General features: G+C 39.8%; 1 protein-coding gene across 10 annotated transcripts in view; it reads left to right on the forward strand.

Annotated features, from left to right (window-relative positions):
• Positions 1 to 17,842, forward strand: part of kmt2ca (lysine (K)-specific methyltransferase 2Ca) — a 491,834-nt gene that overhangs the window by 377,160 nt on the left and 96,832 nt on the right. For all 10 annotated transcript variants that reach the window (XM_063044443.1, XM_063044442.1, XM_063044440.1 and 7 more), the window contains 4 exons: positions 10,121 to 10,258; positions 10,352 to 10,384; positions 10,481 to 10,582; positions 15,790 to 15,931. In XM_063044443.1, coding sequence (XP_062900513.1) covers positions 10,121 to 10,258; positions 10,352 to 10,384; positions 10,481 to 10,582; positions 15,790 to 15,931 — 415 coding nt within the window. The remainder of the gene's footprint in view (positions 1 to 10,120; positions 10,259 to 10,351; positions 10,385 to 10,480; positions 10,583 to 15,789; positions 15,932 to 17,842) is intronic.

The raw sequence follows: 17,842 nt of genomic DNA on the forward strand, positions 1-17,842 counted from the left end.
GGAATAGGGGAAGGGGGGAAATTTATTCACCGGAAGGAGAAATCGATGTTAATGTCATCAAGTTGGAGGGTACCCAGACGGAATATAAGGTTTTGGTCCTCCACCCTGAGGGTGGCCTCATCTTGTCACAAGAGGAGGGTGTGGACCGACAAATCGGAATGGGCATCAGAATTAAAATGTTTGGCTGCTGGCTTATGGTGAATGGTGTGGAGGTGCTCCAAATTGTCCCCCAATTTATGACAGGTCTCACCAATGTAGAGGAGGCTGCATTGAGAGTACCAGCCGCAATAGATGACACAGCAGTTTCAGATTCCTAACTACTTGCGTGGAAGAGAGGTGTGCGCTCCATTTCTGCACATAAAGTGCATATTGTTCCATGAACTTAGACGATTTATAATTACTTGCCAGAAGCTTTGTTGAATTGTAATATTTTTCAGATTGTCAATAAAAATTCCTGAATCATTACCCCATTTTAGGACATTGTAGAGTGTAATTGCATAAACTAGTGAAATGGTACCTTCTGAACTCAAGCAAAAAGTAGCTTTTCTAGTAAACACATGAAAAGATCTAAGAGCTTTGTTGTGAACATTAGATTTCCCAGGATGAGTCATGATATGATATTTCCTAAATCATGCTGAATATATTTACATAATTGATTCAGTTTATGACGATATAGATTGATACTTTATTGATCCCAAAGGAAATTATAGTGTCACAGTAGCATTACAAGTGCACAGATATACAATATTAGAAGAAAGTAAGGAGAATTTAAAGAAAGTTACTTTAAACAGTCCAACAGAAGTGGGTCATCATTTCCCTGGCTATAGGTTGACTCATTATAGAGCTTTATGGCGGAGGGCGAGAATGACCTCATATAGCGCTCTTTGGAGCAGTGCATTTGTCTTAGTCTATTACTAAAAATGCTCTGGAGTTCAGCCAAGGTAGCATGCAGAGGGTGAGAAATAATGGCCAGAATTGCCAGGATTTTCTGTAGGGTCCTTTATTCTACCTCAGCATCTAGTGTGTCCAGTTTGACTCCTATAACAGAGCCAACCTTTCTAATCAGTTTATTGACCCTGTTGGCATCACTTGTGTTGATGCCATTGCGCTAGCATACCACTGCATAGAAGATTGTACTGGCAGCAACAGACTGATAGAACGTGAGGGAGAGGCATACTCCATAGGACCTCAGTCTCCTCAGGAAGCAGAGGTGACTCTGGCCCTTGTACACAGCTTCTGTGTTGGTGCTGCACTGAAGTCTCTCTTCCATTTGCACTCCCAGGTATTTGTAGATCCTCACCATATTCATATCCTTACCATCAATAGTAACAGGGAGCAGTGCAGGCTTAGTCTTCCTACAGTCCATCACCATCTCCTTTGTCTTACTGATGTTGAGCTGCAGATGAGTCATCTTCAACAGAGTCCTCCACAAGAGCCCTGTATTCATCCTCCTGTCATCCCTTTATACACACAACTATTGCTGAGTCATCAGAGAATCTCTGCAGATGACAATGTTGTACCTAAAGTTTGAGGTATACAGGGTAAATGGGAAGGGAGCCAATACAGGCCCTGTAGGGCCCCAGTGCTGCTTATAGCCATGTCTGACACACAGCTCTGAAGCTGCATAAACTGGTCTGCCAGTGAGGTAGTCCATTATCCAAGATACATTGGAAGTGCCAACCGGCACTGAATGGACCTTTTTCACCAGCAATGAGGGCTGTATGGTACTTGAGAAATCAAAAAAAAACATGATCCTCACAGTGCTGCCTTGCTTATCCAAATAGGAGTCGGCTCTATTTAGCGAGGGAGGAGGGGAGGCATTGGTGCTGAGGGAGCATTCAGTCCCTCAGCACCTGGGGGTGGGTGTGAACAGGAGAGCAATTATCAAACCTATGGAAAATTGGTTTAACTCATTAGCACATTCACGGCTTCACTCTGAGGCTCTGCAGCTAGGTTGATTGAAGTCAGTGATGTTCTTCATACCTCTCCATGCCTCCTGTGTGCTGCTCTGCCCAAGGTTGTTCTGCGGCTCTCTCCTGTATTCCTCTTTAGTCATCTTGGTCTACTCATGTAGCTCCCTCTGCACACATTTCAATTTCTCCATCTGCTGACCTAAAGATTCTCTGCAACACTCACAACACGCTGGAGGAACTCAGCAGGTCGGGCAGTAACGGTGGAAACGATGAGTCAACGTTTTGGGCCGGAACCCTTCGTCAGGACTGTAGAGGGAAGGGGCAGAGGCCCTATGAGATTCTCTTTTTGTGGTTGAGAAGAGCCTTCAAATCAATTGTTTGTTGTCAATGGTTTGTTGTTAGGGAAGCAGCAAACAGTCCTTGATGGTATTACAGTATCTGCACAGAAGTTGTGTGGAACATGACCGTTGTATATTTATGTCTCCATTGGGAATAATGAATCAAAGGCATAATATCAATATTGCCATTGCTGGAATGTTTAATAAACAGGGTGCATGATGTTCTGGTGAGAATATTTTGAATTGTGTGGTTTATATTGATATACCCTGCAGCTAGTCGTTGACAGCTAATTCATGTGATACTCGCAAGTATACATTATGAGTCATCTCAACTGGCACATGAGTAGGAAAAATTGGCAAAAATATAATAACAAAAATATATTAGAATGGACTTCATAATGTCCAGTAGTTGTCAACTTTCTTTAAGTCTTCTGGCTGGTCAGTGATTTGTTCACTGTAGCCCAGCAGCGTTGGCTCTGTGAGCAAGAGGTTGCTGGCATATTAACCACAACACTCATTATCTTCATCGGTTACCACTTCAGCTTGTTAGCTGTGGCTAGCATGTATCCACTTAATTTTACATTCTACTTTCACCACTGAGTTAGTGATTAACTAGCTAGAAATCAGGGTGTGACCTGCACCTGTGGGAGAGGACAGAAAGCCGCTCCCCTTCCCTTTCTTCCACAGCCTTCTATCAGATTCCCCCTTCTCCAACCCTTTATCTCTTTCATCACTTAATTTACTTCTTTACTTCAACCCTCCCCCTCTCCTGGTTTCACCTATCACCTACTACCTTGTACTTATTCCTCCGCTCCCCCCGCCCTTTGTAATCTGACCTCATCTTTTTTCTGCAGTCCTGATGAAGGATATCTGCCGGAAACATCAAATGTTTACTCTTTTCCATGGATGTTGCGTGGCCTGCTGAGTTCCTTTTCCAATATTTTTATTAGTTTCTACATAGAAGAATACAGAGTACAAGAAAGTATATATAAAAGGCCAAAAAAAATTTTTAAAACTACCAGTTACATTATATCTATTCATAATAACAATATCATTAGGCCGTATTCATGTAGTTTAGTCTAGTTACCTTGAAATATACTAATTTATTACAAAAAAGTCTAACCCCTACCAAGACCGAAGCTGTTTATTAAGGAGAATAAAAGGTAAAATACCTTCGCATATAATAGAAATTAATAAAAGCCACCATCTGAATTTAAACAACAAATTAAAGGTTTTGAAAGTTTTGAAAATAATTCAGAGAAGGTCCCCACAATGCTTGGAAGTCTTGACGAGATTTAGAAATTGAACAATGAATCTTCTCTAAATCTAAGCATGACACAACGTCACATAACATTGAGCATGAGTAAGAGGAAAAACATCTTTCCATTTAAACAAAAACGCCCTCCTAGCTATAAGACAGCTAAAGGCCAAAATATGTAAATCAGATGTCTTCAGCTTGATATCTTGTCCTGCAACAATACCGAATAGGGCCGTCAGATTAGGCTTAAAATTGACTTTGAAAAGTAATGAAAAAGTTTGAAAAACTTCCCTCCAATATTTTTCAAGACTCGGACAGGTCCAAAACATATGAATTAATGAAGCTTCTCCATTATTACATCTGTCACAGTAGGGAGATATATCCGAATAAAAACAAGAAAGCTTATCTTTGGTCATATGGACTCTATGTACCACCTTAAATTGTATGAGGGAATGGTGAGCACATAGCAATGAAGTATTAACCAGTTTAAAAATTTCATTCCAAGTTTCCTCAGATATTGATGTCTGTATATCTTTTCCCAGAGAGTTTTGTCTAAAGGAAAATTCCTCATCTCCAGTAACATATCATAAATATTAGATATTGAACCATTATGAAAAGGTGTCAAATTAAAAATTACGTCTAGTGAGTTCTTATCTGAGCTTATAGGAAATGTGCCTAATTGAGATCTTAGAAAGTCTGTGATTTGTAGATATCTAAAAAAGTGAGTTTTGGGTAGGCTGGCCTGCTGAGTTCCTCCAGCATTTTGTGTGTGTTGCCTGAATTTCCAGCATCAGCAGATTTTCTCTTTTTGATGATCCCCATTGAGGATATTCCTCATTCAGAGTTTTTACTCTGTGTATGGCAGTGGTTTTGTTTGCTGGTGTAATTTCTACCCATCATGAAAACTTGTCCACTTTTACGAGTACATCTCGGTGTCCTTGACACTTAGGGTAAAGAAGTGTAGTCCACTTGTAAGTGTAAAAATGGACCAGGTGGGGTAGGAGTATTTAATTGTGTTTTCTGGCATGTTATGCACCTTTCAAAAGTTTGTTAAGCTTGTGCCCTGAACTATGGGTTCCACCACCTTTAAGAGAATCTGCGATCATCTTCTGTGCTCCAGTATGGAGTGTATTTGCTGTGCCACCTAAGGAATCAACATGGGCTACTAGTCTATGATTTGTGTCACATCTCCATACTCCACTACTGTTTAACTTCCGACCATTCTCCACCCAGAACCACATTTCCTGGTTAGAGCACTGAACTTGCAGCTCTTGGATATCTTGTATGCTCATCTGCAATATGGAGTTCAGCTTTGTTTCCATAATTCCAGCTGTCAGGTTCACTGTATATGTTCTTGATACTTCTTTTACTCCTTCCCATGTTGCCTTAATTTTTGCAATTTCATTTGTGAATGCATTTCCACGGCTTTCCATTGTAGTCATTATGGAGTAACTTATACATTTGCATATGGCAACTTCTGGCAGTAGTTTTACATCCGTAAGTTCTTGCACTAGTTGGCCATTCTTGATTGGGGTTCCTGTAGCTGTAAGAAATCCTCTTTCCAAAAGAGTTTCCAAAATCATGAACAACTCCGAAAGCGTCTCGAGAATCAGTGTAGACATTAGCTGATCTTCCTTCTGCTGACTCACAGGCTTCAAACAAAGCTTTTAGTTCTGCCTGTTCCACAGGTATCAGGACCATGCTTCGCAATGCAAGAATTTCAATTTCAGAAACAACCGCCCATCCAGTCATTCGAATTCTTCTCTCAATCATTGAGGAGTCATCAATGTATAGAATTAGATCTTTACCAGAATAATAACCAACAGGATGCTATCAATCTCCATGTTTTTTTAAATAAGATTGCCATGCTGTAAGATGTTTCTTGTTGACCTACAGAGTAAACAAGAGGGGTGTAAATGTAGTACACAGTCAGTTTTTAAGTTTGAAACACTTTCAGTTGTTTTTCATTTAAAGTGGAAAAGTTGTCTGAGTACACTCCAGCATATTGTTGAGTGGTTGAACAGTAGTTGATGGATCTGCCACTAGCTTGTCAATACATTAACAATGGTTTAATCTTCAGTCCTGTGTGTATTCATTCCCTTGGTCTTTGTTGGAGCAAGCTGTGACATTACTTGTCATTCTTATTGTTCCATCATTGTCATCCTCACTTGAGACGTTAATGGCTGTTGTAGAGTCTATGTCATGTCCATTCTGTAATGCTTTGGAGTTCAGGTGGTGCTGCTCTCTTGGAGGACTGTTTGATGTGGGCTGTTATTCTCTAGAGTTTGGTTGGTGATGCTGTATACGGAGTCTTGTTTGAAGTGAGCTGTAATTCCTCAGATGGAGCTTCAGAAATAGATGTTTCCCTGGGGAGAGCGCCGGCAGTAGTGTCACTAGCAGAGCCACCGATTTGAATTCGTGGCTGCGCTTTTCCATTTTTAATTCACCTTAACTTTGCACATTGCACATTGATTTAATTATCATGTTGTTCATTTGCTTATTTGGTTAATGAATATATTTGCTCTTTAGACTTTTTACTGTCTCTATCATCCCGTTTTTGTATGTTATCACAAATTTCACGCTTCTTTTGATTACTCATCCTGTTGACTCTTTCAGTCGCTCACACATTCAATCAAACCGACCACAGTCTTATCTCTAAATCAGTAAACAGTGTAGCAGATATTTTTCATTTGGACTTTTTCATCAACTTTATCAAACTTAAATGTTTCATTTAGGTAAGAGCTCTTAGTAAGTTTAATGACTTTGGCCATTGTTGTGAAATCAATTTTAACTTGTACATTTCTTATTACTTAGGCAATCTCAAATTTTTAATATATTGTTCTGCAACCCAGTTTAGTTCTTTCTCCCCAAGCTCAGCTAGCTTGCACGTACTTAAGTTTTCTCTACTTGACTCTACTTAATAATTTTCATCTGTGCTCTGCTGTTTGTGGGAATCTAATTTTTGACGCTCCAGCAGCTTGTGTGTTTAATTAGCGCTTTACCAGTTTGCATGTGGCTCTCTAGCGGGTCACTGCTCTTTTTATAGATCTGTTTTTTTAAACTGGCAATGCAACAGTTCTTAATCCTAACTCCTATCTTATGATGTAGAAACCAGAACTAGCTTTCTCTTTGACAATTTGGAACATAAAGAGGAAGTCTTGCCGCTTTTGTGTAATAAAATTTTCACCTTTTGAGGGATTCCTCCAAGCTCTAAGTCGTCCTGCCAACTATGCCAATTTGTGAATTCTTGGTGTTAAATCCAAGGTTCTTTTTGAAGTGGGGAATGAGGCTTAAAACTAGTTCTTCAAGATTGGTTTATTATGAGTTGATATAACAAAGAGAACACTGACGGGGGTCTTCCTAGTTGAATAAGAGAGGAACTAAAGATGGTGCCTAGAATAAAACAGCTATTTTTTATACCTAAAGATAAGGAAAATTCCATAGATAACAATAAACCAATTAGAAAATGCTTCTTTAGTACTCCAGTAAAATTAACCAATGGGAAAACATTTATTCACTTAATGAAGTGCTGGGAAGCCTTCAAAGTTATACTTTGTGTAGCCTCTAGAGGCATATTAACTGTTATGCATATAAAGGCTATTTAAAATGCAAGCAGATAATTGTTAAACTGCAACAAAAATAAAATTAAAATTAAACAGTTGGATTAGAGGTTGCTAGTAAATTAGTCATAGTCATACTTTATTGAATTTGAGATATGGCAGATTTTTTAACAGACTTAGAAAATCGCAAGGACTTGATAATAGGTGGGGTAGAGAAATATGGAAAATGTATTCTGGTGTTAAAACTAAAGAAGCAAAATGCTCAGGTGAACCCTCATTATTTAATTTTCAGACATAAAGCAACAAATGAAGCTGATAACGAAGAACTTGTCTAAAATACAATTGGATTTATATGTACAAAAAATAGAATTCTTGCTTCTGCCCGCTGATTTCATGTCTGCAGACTTGGACTCTATTTTATCCCCTTTGGTTCAGTCCCTTCCCACCTACGTCCGTGACACCTCACATACTCTTGATCTCTTCAACAGCTTTTAATTCCCTGGTTCTGAATGTCTCATCTGGATACCAACCCAAAATACTTCTATCTCCACTCAAGAAGACCTTAAAGCATTCTGCTTCTTTCTTGACTACAGACCCAGTTTCCTTCCACCACCACTCCTCTCCATCTGGTGGAATTGGTCTCTTATGGCTCCTCCCACTTACACCAAACTCATGGGGTTGCCATGGACACCCACATGGGCCCCAGCTATGCCTGCCTTCTTGTTGGCTATGTGGAATAGTCTGTGCTCTCTAACTCTTTCTGTGCTACATTGACAACTGCATTGGTGCAGCTTTATGCACCAATGCTAAGCTTGTCAATTTCCTTAAGTTTGCCTCCAACTTCTACCCTGCCCTTAAATTCTCTTGATAAAGTTCTGACACCTCTCTCCCCTTTCTTGATCTATCTCTATCTAGCTCTGGGGATAAAATGTCTGCCATTATCTTTTATCAACCTACTGATTCTCACAGCTATTTTGACTATACTTCTTTCCACCTCATAATCTATATATAAAAAAAACCATGCCCTTTTCTCATTTCCTTCATTTCTACAGCATCTGTTCCCAGGATGAGGCTTTCTTTTCTAAAACATCAAAAATATCCTTTTACTTCAAAGAACAGGTTTTCCCTTCAATTATTGATGCTGCCCTCACCTGCATCTCCTCCATTTCCCAGACATCTGCCCCCACCCCGTCTTCCCACCTCTTTAACAAGATAGAGTTCCTCTTGACCTTACCTACCACCCCATGAGCCTCCACATTCAGCACATTATTCTAAGCAATTTCTGCCATCCTCAGCAGGATCCCACCACCAAACACATCTTTACCTCCCCCTTACTCCTTCTGGAGGGATGACCCTCTCTGTGGTTGCCTTGTCCATTTATCCCTCCCCACAAATCTCTCCCTTGACACTTAATCATTGCAAGTGGAAGAAGTGCTATATCTGTCCATTCACCACCTCCCTCACCTTCACTCAGGGCTCCAAACAGTCTGTTCAGATGAGGCAGCACTTCATCTGCATATTTGTTGGGGTCATCTACCCTATGCATCCTCCCCTACATTGGTGAGACATTACGTAGATTGGGGGACCACTTCGTTGAGCTCCTTTGCTCTATCTGCAACAAACAGGATGTCCCAGTGGCTAACAATTTTAATTCCAATCCCCACTCCAGTTTCAACATGTCGGTTCTACTGCTACGATGAGGCCACTTTCGGGTTAGAGGAGAAACACCTCACATTCCATCTAGGTAGCCTCCAACCTGATGGAATGAACATCGATTTCTGGAACTTCAAGTCATTTTTTCCTCCTCCCCTCTACCCTCTTCTTCCATTCTGCACTCTGGCTCTCCTCTTACCTCTTCTCTTCTCAACTCCTGCAGACCAGCTTCTCCTGGTGTTCCTACTCCTTCCCTTTCTCCCATGGTCTACCATTTTTTATCAGAATCCTTCTTGTTCAGCCTTTTACCTTTTCCACCTATCACCTCCCAGTTTCTCATTTCATCTGCTCCTCTTCTCCCCGCCCCCCACCCCCCCCAACCTTCTTATTCTGGTTTCTTCCCCCTTCCTTTCCAGTCCTGATGAAGGGTCTTGGCCTAAAAACTCACTTATTTATTTCCATAGATACTGCCTGACTTGCTGAGTTCTACTAGCATTTTGTGTGTGTTACTCTAGATTTCCAGCATCTGCAGGATCTCTTGTGTTTATTTTATAGCATAGTTGATAAAAACAGCACTGGGCGAGATGGGTTTACAACTATCAGAATCAAACCTAAATGAACCCCAAGATTACAGAGATTTATGATTAAGATAGAAGAATGCAGTACTGCACCTAATCTGTTCAGGTCACTGAATCTCCTTTTGAAGAACGACTCTGTCAATCCCAAAACCACTGCTCTTTATGTATATCTCTGTTTTTATTGAATGTTTATCCATTTTCATTTGTAAAGCTACTGTTCAATCCATTTCCTCTTGCCTATGAAGTAATGCATTCAGATCCCACCCAAATATAAAAGTAAAACAGTCTTCTCAGGTACTTCTCAGCAGGTCACCTTAATGGTATTGAAACAGTAAAAAAGGTGGGTAAACTTTAGAGAATAAGAATTAATAGAGCATAAATAGTTTCTTTAGATGCTGTGAGATCTGTCAATTCTGTGCTTTAGATATTTTTGAAGTTGAATCCTTAAATATTTGCTTAGAAAAAAAGTGTATTGAAGGTGACGTGAGTGATAACTAAATTAAACTAGGGGTGAGCATTTGAAGAAATATAGTGGTGTATTCTAGAGGCATGAGTTTACAGCACAAGCTTGAATCAGTGTTTATGTGCTGTAATAGTCTGTGATTCTAGGTGCTGAAATGCCTATACTGACTAATTACTGCTTATACTACCTACAGCTGATTAATAATCTGTATATAATAAACCAGAGCTTTATTCAAAGAGTTTGAAAGTATAAGATGTAGTATTAACTCTATAGCATTGCCAGCTTCATGAAGCAGATTTTTTTTTTGTTGCACTGAACTGATGACTGTCAAAATAATCGAACTAACTTTTTGTTCAGCTGGACTGGATATTGGCCCAATTTCAGAGGATCCATCTTCAGTTTCCCAATCAAGTGGAGGCCAAGGTTCACGGCCTTTGACTGAGGAACAGCTAGACCGAATACTTAGCCCCGATCTTGAGAAAATAGTCACAGATGGTAAGATTATTTGATGGTTACCCAAGCTTTGTTTTGCATACATATTTTGAAATTTCTTCTGGCTTACTAAAAAAAATCTTATTTTGCTTGTAGGGACAATTCTGAGTAATCTTTACAAAATTCCAGGTAATTATTTTCAGATATGAAAGCATGCTATTAATAATATTTATGTCAGAGTATAATTCTTACTACCATTAACATCTGTCTTTCTTTCAAATGAAGAACTGGAAGGAAAAGAAGTGGAAGATCTGTTCACAGCTGTGCTAAGTCCTTCGGCTAACCAGCCTCCTCCACCTGCATTGTCTTTGCCTCCACCTGACCATGGTATAGAATTGCTTTATGATATGAATTTATGCTGTAGCATACTGCCTCAAAGCTCTGTGCAGTCCCAAGGAACTTTGCATATGTTAAAACAGTGCAGTTACTTCAAACAAAAATAACTAGATTATTGGTGGTTAATAGTTCAACATTAAAGTATTATTCTGTTTGAAGAAATTGTCAATATACAGTATATTGAAATTTGTTTCAGTCAAACACAGTATTTTAGGGTCTGTTGCCTTTTTGTTCCTTCCTCACTCTTCTGCAACCCCCCCCCCATAAAAAAATGGTTGTGATTGCCAGTTTTAAACCACAACTGGCGGGTTGCACCTGTACCTGAGGGGGACCAATATTCTCACAGACAGGTTTGTTAGAGCTGTTGGGGAGGGTTTAAACTAATTGGGCAGGGTTGTGTGGGAACTGGAGTGAAGGGACTCAGGATAGGACAAAAGGTAAAAAAAATCAAAGATAACGTGCAGTCAGATTGTCAGGAAGGGCAGGCAGATGATTGGACAAGATTGCAGCCAGCGAGGTGAGTGTCAGTGCATTAGGGATGCAGAATCAAAAGGCGTAGCAAATACTGTACTCAATATGTTATATCTCAGTGCACAGAGTTTAAGAAATAAAGGTGGATTGTCTTGTTGCACTATGACAGATTGTCAGGTATGATGTTGTGGCCGTCACTGAATCATCATGGCTGAAGGATGGTTGTACTTGGGAGCTGAATGTCCAAAGTTGCACGTTGTATCGAGGAATAGAAGGGTGTGCAGAGGAGGTGGTGTGGCTGTACTGGTAAAGAATGGCATCAAATCATTCGAAAGATGTGACTTAGTATCGAAAGATGTCAAATCCTTGTGCATTGAGTTAAGAAACTGTGAGGGTAAAAGAACCCTGATGGCAGCTATATACAAGCATCCCAACAGTAGCTGGGATGTGGAACGGAAAATAGAAAAGGTGTGTCAAAGGGACAATGGTATGATAGTTGTGGGAGATTTTAACATGCAGGTAGATTGGGAAAATTAAGTTGATAATGGGTCTCTGAGAGTGAATTTGTTGAATGCCTACAAGATGACTTTTTAGAGCAGCTTGTCGTTGAGTCTACTAAGGGGTCAGATATAGTGGATTATGGTTTATGTAATGAACCAGAGGAGATTAGGGAGCTTAAGGGAAAAGAAACCTTAGGAGACGGTGATCACAATATGATTGAGTTCAACTTGAAATTTGATAGGGAGAAAGTAAAGTCTGACATAGCAGTACTTCAGTGGAGTAAAGGAAATTATGGTGGTATAAGAGAGGAGTTGGCCAAAGTAAATTGGAAGGAGATGCTGGCAGGGATGACAGCAGAGCAGCAATGATTGAGTTTCTGGGGAAAAATGAAGAAGATGCAGGGTAGATGTATTTCAAAAACACAGAAATGCTCAAATGGAAAAATAGTACAACTGTGGTTGACAAGAAAAGTCAAAGCTAATGTAAAAGCAAAAGAGCGGGCATACAACAAAGAGAAAATTAGTGGAGAGCAGAGGATTGGTAAGCTTTTAAAACCCTACAGACAGCAACTAAAAGTATCATCAGGAGGGAAAAGATGAAATATGAAAGCAATCTAGCAAACAGCATCAAGGTGGATAGAAAAGGCTTTTTCAAATATATAAAAAAAATAAAGTGAGATGAAAGTGGATATACGACTGCTAGAAAATGAGGCCAGAGAAATAATAACATGGGACAAGGAGATGGCAGATGAACTAAATGAGTATTTTGCATCAGTCTTCACTGTGGTGGACACTGGTAGTGTGCCAAGTGTCAAACAGTGTGAAGGAAGAGAAGTGGGTGCAGTTACTGTTACAAGAGAGAAGATGCTCAAAATCCTGTAAGATCTAAAGGTGCATAAGTCACCCGGACCAGATAAACTGCACCCTACTGTTCTGAAAGAGGTAGCAGTAGAGATTGTAGAGGCATTAGTAATGATCTTTGAAGAATCATTGGACTCTAGCATGATTCCAGAGGACTGGAAAATTGCAAATATCACTCCACTCCTTAGAAAGGGAGGGAAGCAGCAGGAAGGAAATTATAGACCAGTTAGCCTGACCTCAGTGGTTGGGAAGATGTTAGAGTCAATTGTTATGGATAAGGTTATGGAGTACTTGGTGACATAGATTCAACAAGATAAAACTAAGTCAGCAACACACATCAAAGTCACTGGTGAACGCAGCAGGCCAGGCAGCATCTGTAGGAAGAGGTGCAGTCGACGTTTCAGGCCGAGACCCTTCGTCTCGGCCTGAAACGTCGACTGCACCTCTTCCTACAGATGCTGCCTGGCCTGCTGCGTTCACCAGCGACTTTGATGTGTGTTGCTTGAATTTCCAGCATCTGCAGAATTCCTGTTGTTTGCGTTTAAAAAAAAAACTAAGTCAGCATGGTTTCATTAAGGGAAAATCCTGCCTGATGAACCTGTTGGAATTCTTTGAGGAGATTACGAGTAGGATAGATAAAGGGGATGCTGTAGATGTTGTATATTTGGGTTTTCAGAAGGCCTTTGACAATGTGCCACACATGAGCTGCTTAGCCTGTTAAGACCTCATGGTATTACAGGAAAGTTACTAGCAGATGAGAGCATTGTCTGATTGGTAGGAGGCAGCAAGTGGGAATAAAAGGATCTTTTTCTGGTTGACCAGTGGTGTTCCGCAGTGGTCAGTGTTGGGACCACTTTTTATGCTGTATATCAATAATTTAGAATTGAAATAGGTGGCTTTATTGCCACGTTTCAGATGATATGAAGATTGGTGGAGGAGCATGTAGTGTTGAGGAAACAGGAAGGTTGCAGTAGAACTTTACAGATTAGGAAAATGGGCAAGAAAATGGCAAATGAAATACAATGTTGGAAAATGCATAGTCAGGCACTTTGGTAGAAGAAATAAATGGGCAGACTATTTTTTAAAGGGGGAGAAACCCCAAATATCTGAGATGCAGAGCGACTTGGGAGTCCTTGTGCAGAATAGCCTAAATGTTAACTTTCAGGTTGAGCTGGTGGTGAGGAAGGCAAATGCAATGTTAGCATTCATTTCAAGAGGTCTAGAATACAAGAGCAGGGATGTGATGCTGAGACTTTATATGTCATCAGTGTGGCCTCGCCTTGAGCATTGTGAACAATTTTGGGCTCCTCATCTAAGTAAAGGTGTGCTGGCATTGGAGGGGATTCAGAGGAGGTTCACAAGGATGATTCTGGGAATGAAGAGGTTATCATGCGAGGAGCATTTAATAGATCTGGGTCTGTACTCACTGGAATTTAGAAGAACGAGGGAGGGATCTCATTGAAACCTTTCGAATGTTGAAAGACCTAGACAGAGTGGATGTGGAAAGGATGTTTCCCATGGTGGGGGAGTCTAGGACAAGAGAGCACAGCCTCAGGATAGAGGGGCATCCATTTAAAACAGAGATGCGGAGAAATTTCTTTAGCCAGAGGGCAGTGAATCTGTGGAATTTGTTACTATAGGCAGCTGTGGAGGCCAGGTCATTAGGTGTATTTAAAGTGGAGGTTAATAGGTTCTTGATTGGACATGGCATCAAAGGTTATGAACAGAAGGCCAGGATATGGGGCTGAGGAGGGGTATAAAAGGATCAGCCATGATTGAATGCCGGAGCAAAGTCGATGAGCCAGATGACCTAATTCTGCTCCTATGTCTTATGGTCTAAATTAAATACTGTAAAATTTGAAATCTATTGTTTATTGCATATCTGCACTCTGGGTTATTATGTGATGAAATGAGAACAGATAAAACTGCAGCAAAGAGTAGAAAACTTACCAGTACAAGGCCAGCTGTGCTTAATATGGAAGCAATATGTAATAGAAGTTATGTATACAGGTCCTTGAAATATAATTGTATATGTACACTTGTATATGCTTTGAGGTATCAGTTTTGAGGAGGAGACAGACAGCATTGTTTAATAAGTGCCATATCCTGCAGAAAATAGCAAGTATAATTACAATATTTTGTATTTGCTCTATATCCTCATTATTGCCTATTATCTTTGTCTCAGTTCAGTATATTAATTCAGAAATTCTGTAATTTTCTAATTTTCACTGCTTTGGTTTTAAAATATTTTCCATTTAGCTATATAACATTTACTTTGTGTTGATTATAATTAGTAGAGTTCATGTCATGAATTTATTTGCTGTGTATAATTCTTGAAGAAATTTGCTACTTGAATGGGGATTTGTAATTTGTCTGCCTCACATTCTAGATCCTCAGCATTAGTACTGTTCATTGGTAATCCCTACAGAGAACCACTGTAGTTCAATTTCTCCCTGTAGATGGGGATTATTACATTAAATGTAAGAATGGGACGAGAATAATATAAATATTTGTTTTGTAAATCTCAAAATGATTCGCAAAATTTTCAGATGTTTAAATTGATCTCTATAAGGAAATTATTGGAAAACCTCTTGTTTTTTAAAACATAAATTTTATACTATAATGCCATTAACGTAGTTACTTTTCCTCGATGAGTTGTCTTAATGTGGTGACTGAGACAAATTGCGGTGAAAGATTTGGTCCAAATGCTCAAACGGTGTTCAAGTCTGTAAAGCTCAGTTATTGCATCCTGTTTCTGATAGCTTTCATCTGCAGAGGTCACCAGTGAAAGCAGTCTTGTGTATCATGACAAAGTTTGCTGTTTTTTTTATCATTTTGCTAAGCCCCAAAGATGACCATCCCATATGTTTAATCAACATGTGGGGGATTTAAGTCCTTTTCTTGGAGTAGAGCCATCATCTGAGCCATCCCTATTGCTGACATTTGTATGTAACTGACAGCTGAGTCTTCCATCTGCCCAATTTGGGTAGATGTCAAAAGCTTGTATCATTTTTCTAAGAGGATCCAGAAGTGTCTGCATTTTTTTTTCTGCCTAAACAGCCACAGTGAAAACAATACGGTTCAGCACCCACCTTACTTTGCTTTTCATAAATTAGCTGCTATGTCTGCCTACAACTTGTACAGTGCATATATTCCCAACAGAAGTTCATTGATCGTATAGTACTTCGGGGTGTTGAGAACTTATAAAGTGCTACATTTCAGATTGTCTACTTCCAGAAAAGGGGGGTTATTAATCCTTTTAGGGACTTGGTGAATTTGCCATTGGATGTACATTCAAATCATTAGTTACATGGTAACTACATTGGTAGTTTGATAATGACTTTACTTGTCTGCTTCCTTCAAAAGGCAACAGAGGCTTTACCAGGGTTCCAGCCATGAATGGTGTGATTGCACCACAACACCAAACAGCTTTAACACCTGGAAGTGGACGATGCATCACCACCACTTACTCTTCCATCCCTCCGTCACCATTCCCTGATGGCAACCGGTATGCATCAACATTTTTCATTCATTTACCACAAGTGGATTTTATTGTGGCATAAAGAGATTGTGAATTAAGTCTTCCAAGTTATGATGACCTGTGATGCTTAAGAAGTAAGATTACACATGAATAATTCGGGACACATTGCTGTCTATGGATGTGAGCCGTAGGAGCTGGAGTAGGCCTTTTAATAAGATGACTGATTATGTGCATCAGCCGCCATTTTCCTGTAATTCCCATATCCCATGACTACTTCATTAGCTAGAAATCTATCACTTGAATGCCATCAATGACTGAATCTCCACAGCCCTCCAGTGCAGAGTTCCAAAGATTTGCTCATTTTCCAAGTAGAAAGTTGCTCCTTATTTCAGTCTAAAATGGCCTGTCCTTTATTTTTTTAAACTTCCTAAATTTTGCTTTCCTCAGCTAGACAAAGAGGGCTCCCTCCCTCAATCCTGTCAAGCCCTTTTTAGAAATTTGTATGTTTCAATGTTGCCATTTCTCATTCTTTTATACTCTGGAAAATAGAAGCATAGCCAGCTGGATCTCTCTCTCTCTCTCTCTCTCTCTCTCTCCATATGTTGTAATCACCACACAAGTGAATTAGAACCAAATGTAGGTCACTCAGCCCCAGACATGTGCTCCACCATTTAGTAAGGTTATCGCTGATATGATTGGACCTTCAACTTCAAATTCTGTCTGTCATTGTAATCTTTTACTCCCTTTCTTATAAGGTATCATCTACCTCTGCCTTAAAAATATTCAAAAGAATCTGCTTCCACCATCCTTTGAGGAAAGAAGCTACACCTGTAACATTCCCTCTTTTCCCTTTCTCCACAGATGCTACTTGATCCACTGAATTTTTCCAGCAATCTCTTTTATTTCAGGTTTCCGGCATCTGCTTCCGACTGTCTCGATTGCTTGTGTTCATTCTCTTCTATTTACACTCCTCACACATCAACTATTGTTCAGCTGTAGTTTACAAACATTAGTTTCCCTCAGAGAATCTCAGTGGAATTTGTGTCACTGGGACAACCCTATTCTCTGTCTATCACAGACATTTTTTTTGTTCTCTGGAGTCCTCTCAGCTTTACAACTGAAAGCATGCTTGTTATCTTATTTTTCTAGTTCTGTTGAAAGGTCATCAGTCTGAATCATTTAATATTAATATCTCTGTCTACAGATGCTACTGGCCTGCCTAGAACTCTCAGCATTTTCTGCTTTGATTTTCTACCTACCATAGTATAGCAAACTTGGATGTGTTGCACTAACTTCTTAATTATAGATTGTAAACAGCTGAGAACCCAAACACTGATTTCACAAAACCCATTTACTGTGTCGCAGTCTGAAAATTTTCCATTCATTCCCACTGTTTTATGTCTGTTAACTGTCTTCATTTCCTGCTGATTATATTATCCCCAATCCCATGACGATCGGACAAATATCTTTTATATGCGAACAGGAGCAGAAGTGGGCTACTCAGTCTCTCGACCCTGCTTCATAATTCAATAAGACCTTGCATTCTGACTACTCTCGTACTCTTTCACCCTCTTGTTTATTCACCGTTTCCTACCACTTCCTTAAAAAATAATCTTCTTCCAATATCCTTTTGAGGAAAGAGCTTCAAAGACTTTCAATCCTCTGGGAAGGCATCACATCTCCTTCTCAAATAGGTGACCCCTTATTTAATCTCTAGTTGCAGATTCAGATTGAGGTTTAGTTATCACATGTACATCAAAACATACAGTGAAATGAATTGTTTGTGTTAGCAACCAGCACACTCAAGGATGTGATGGGGCAGCTAGCAAGTGTCACCACATATTCTGGCACCAACACAGCATGCCCAGAATGTTCCACAGAACAACACTAGCAGCAATAGTAACAACAACAGCAAAACAAGATCCTTTTCCACTCTTC

This window comes from Mobula hypostoma, chromosome 3, assembly GCF_963921235.1.
Source record: "Mobula hypostoma chromosome 3, sMobHyp1.1, whole genome shotgun sequence".
NCBI lineage: Eukaryota > Metazoa > Chordata > Chondrichthyes > Myliobatiformes > Myliobatidae > Mobula > Mobula hypostoma.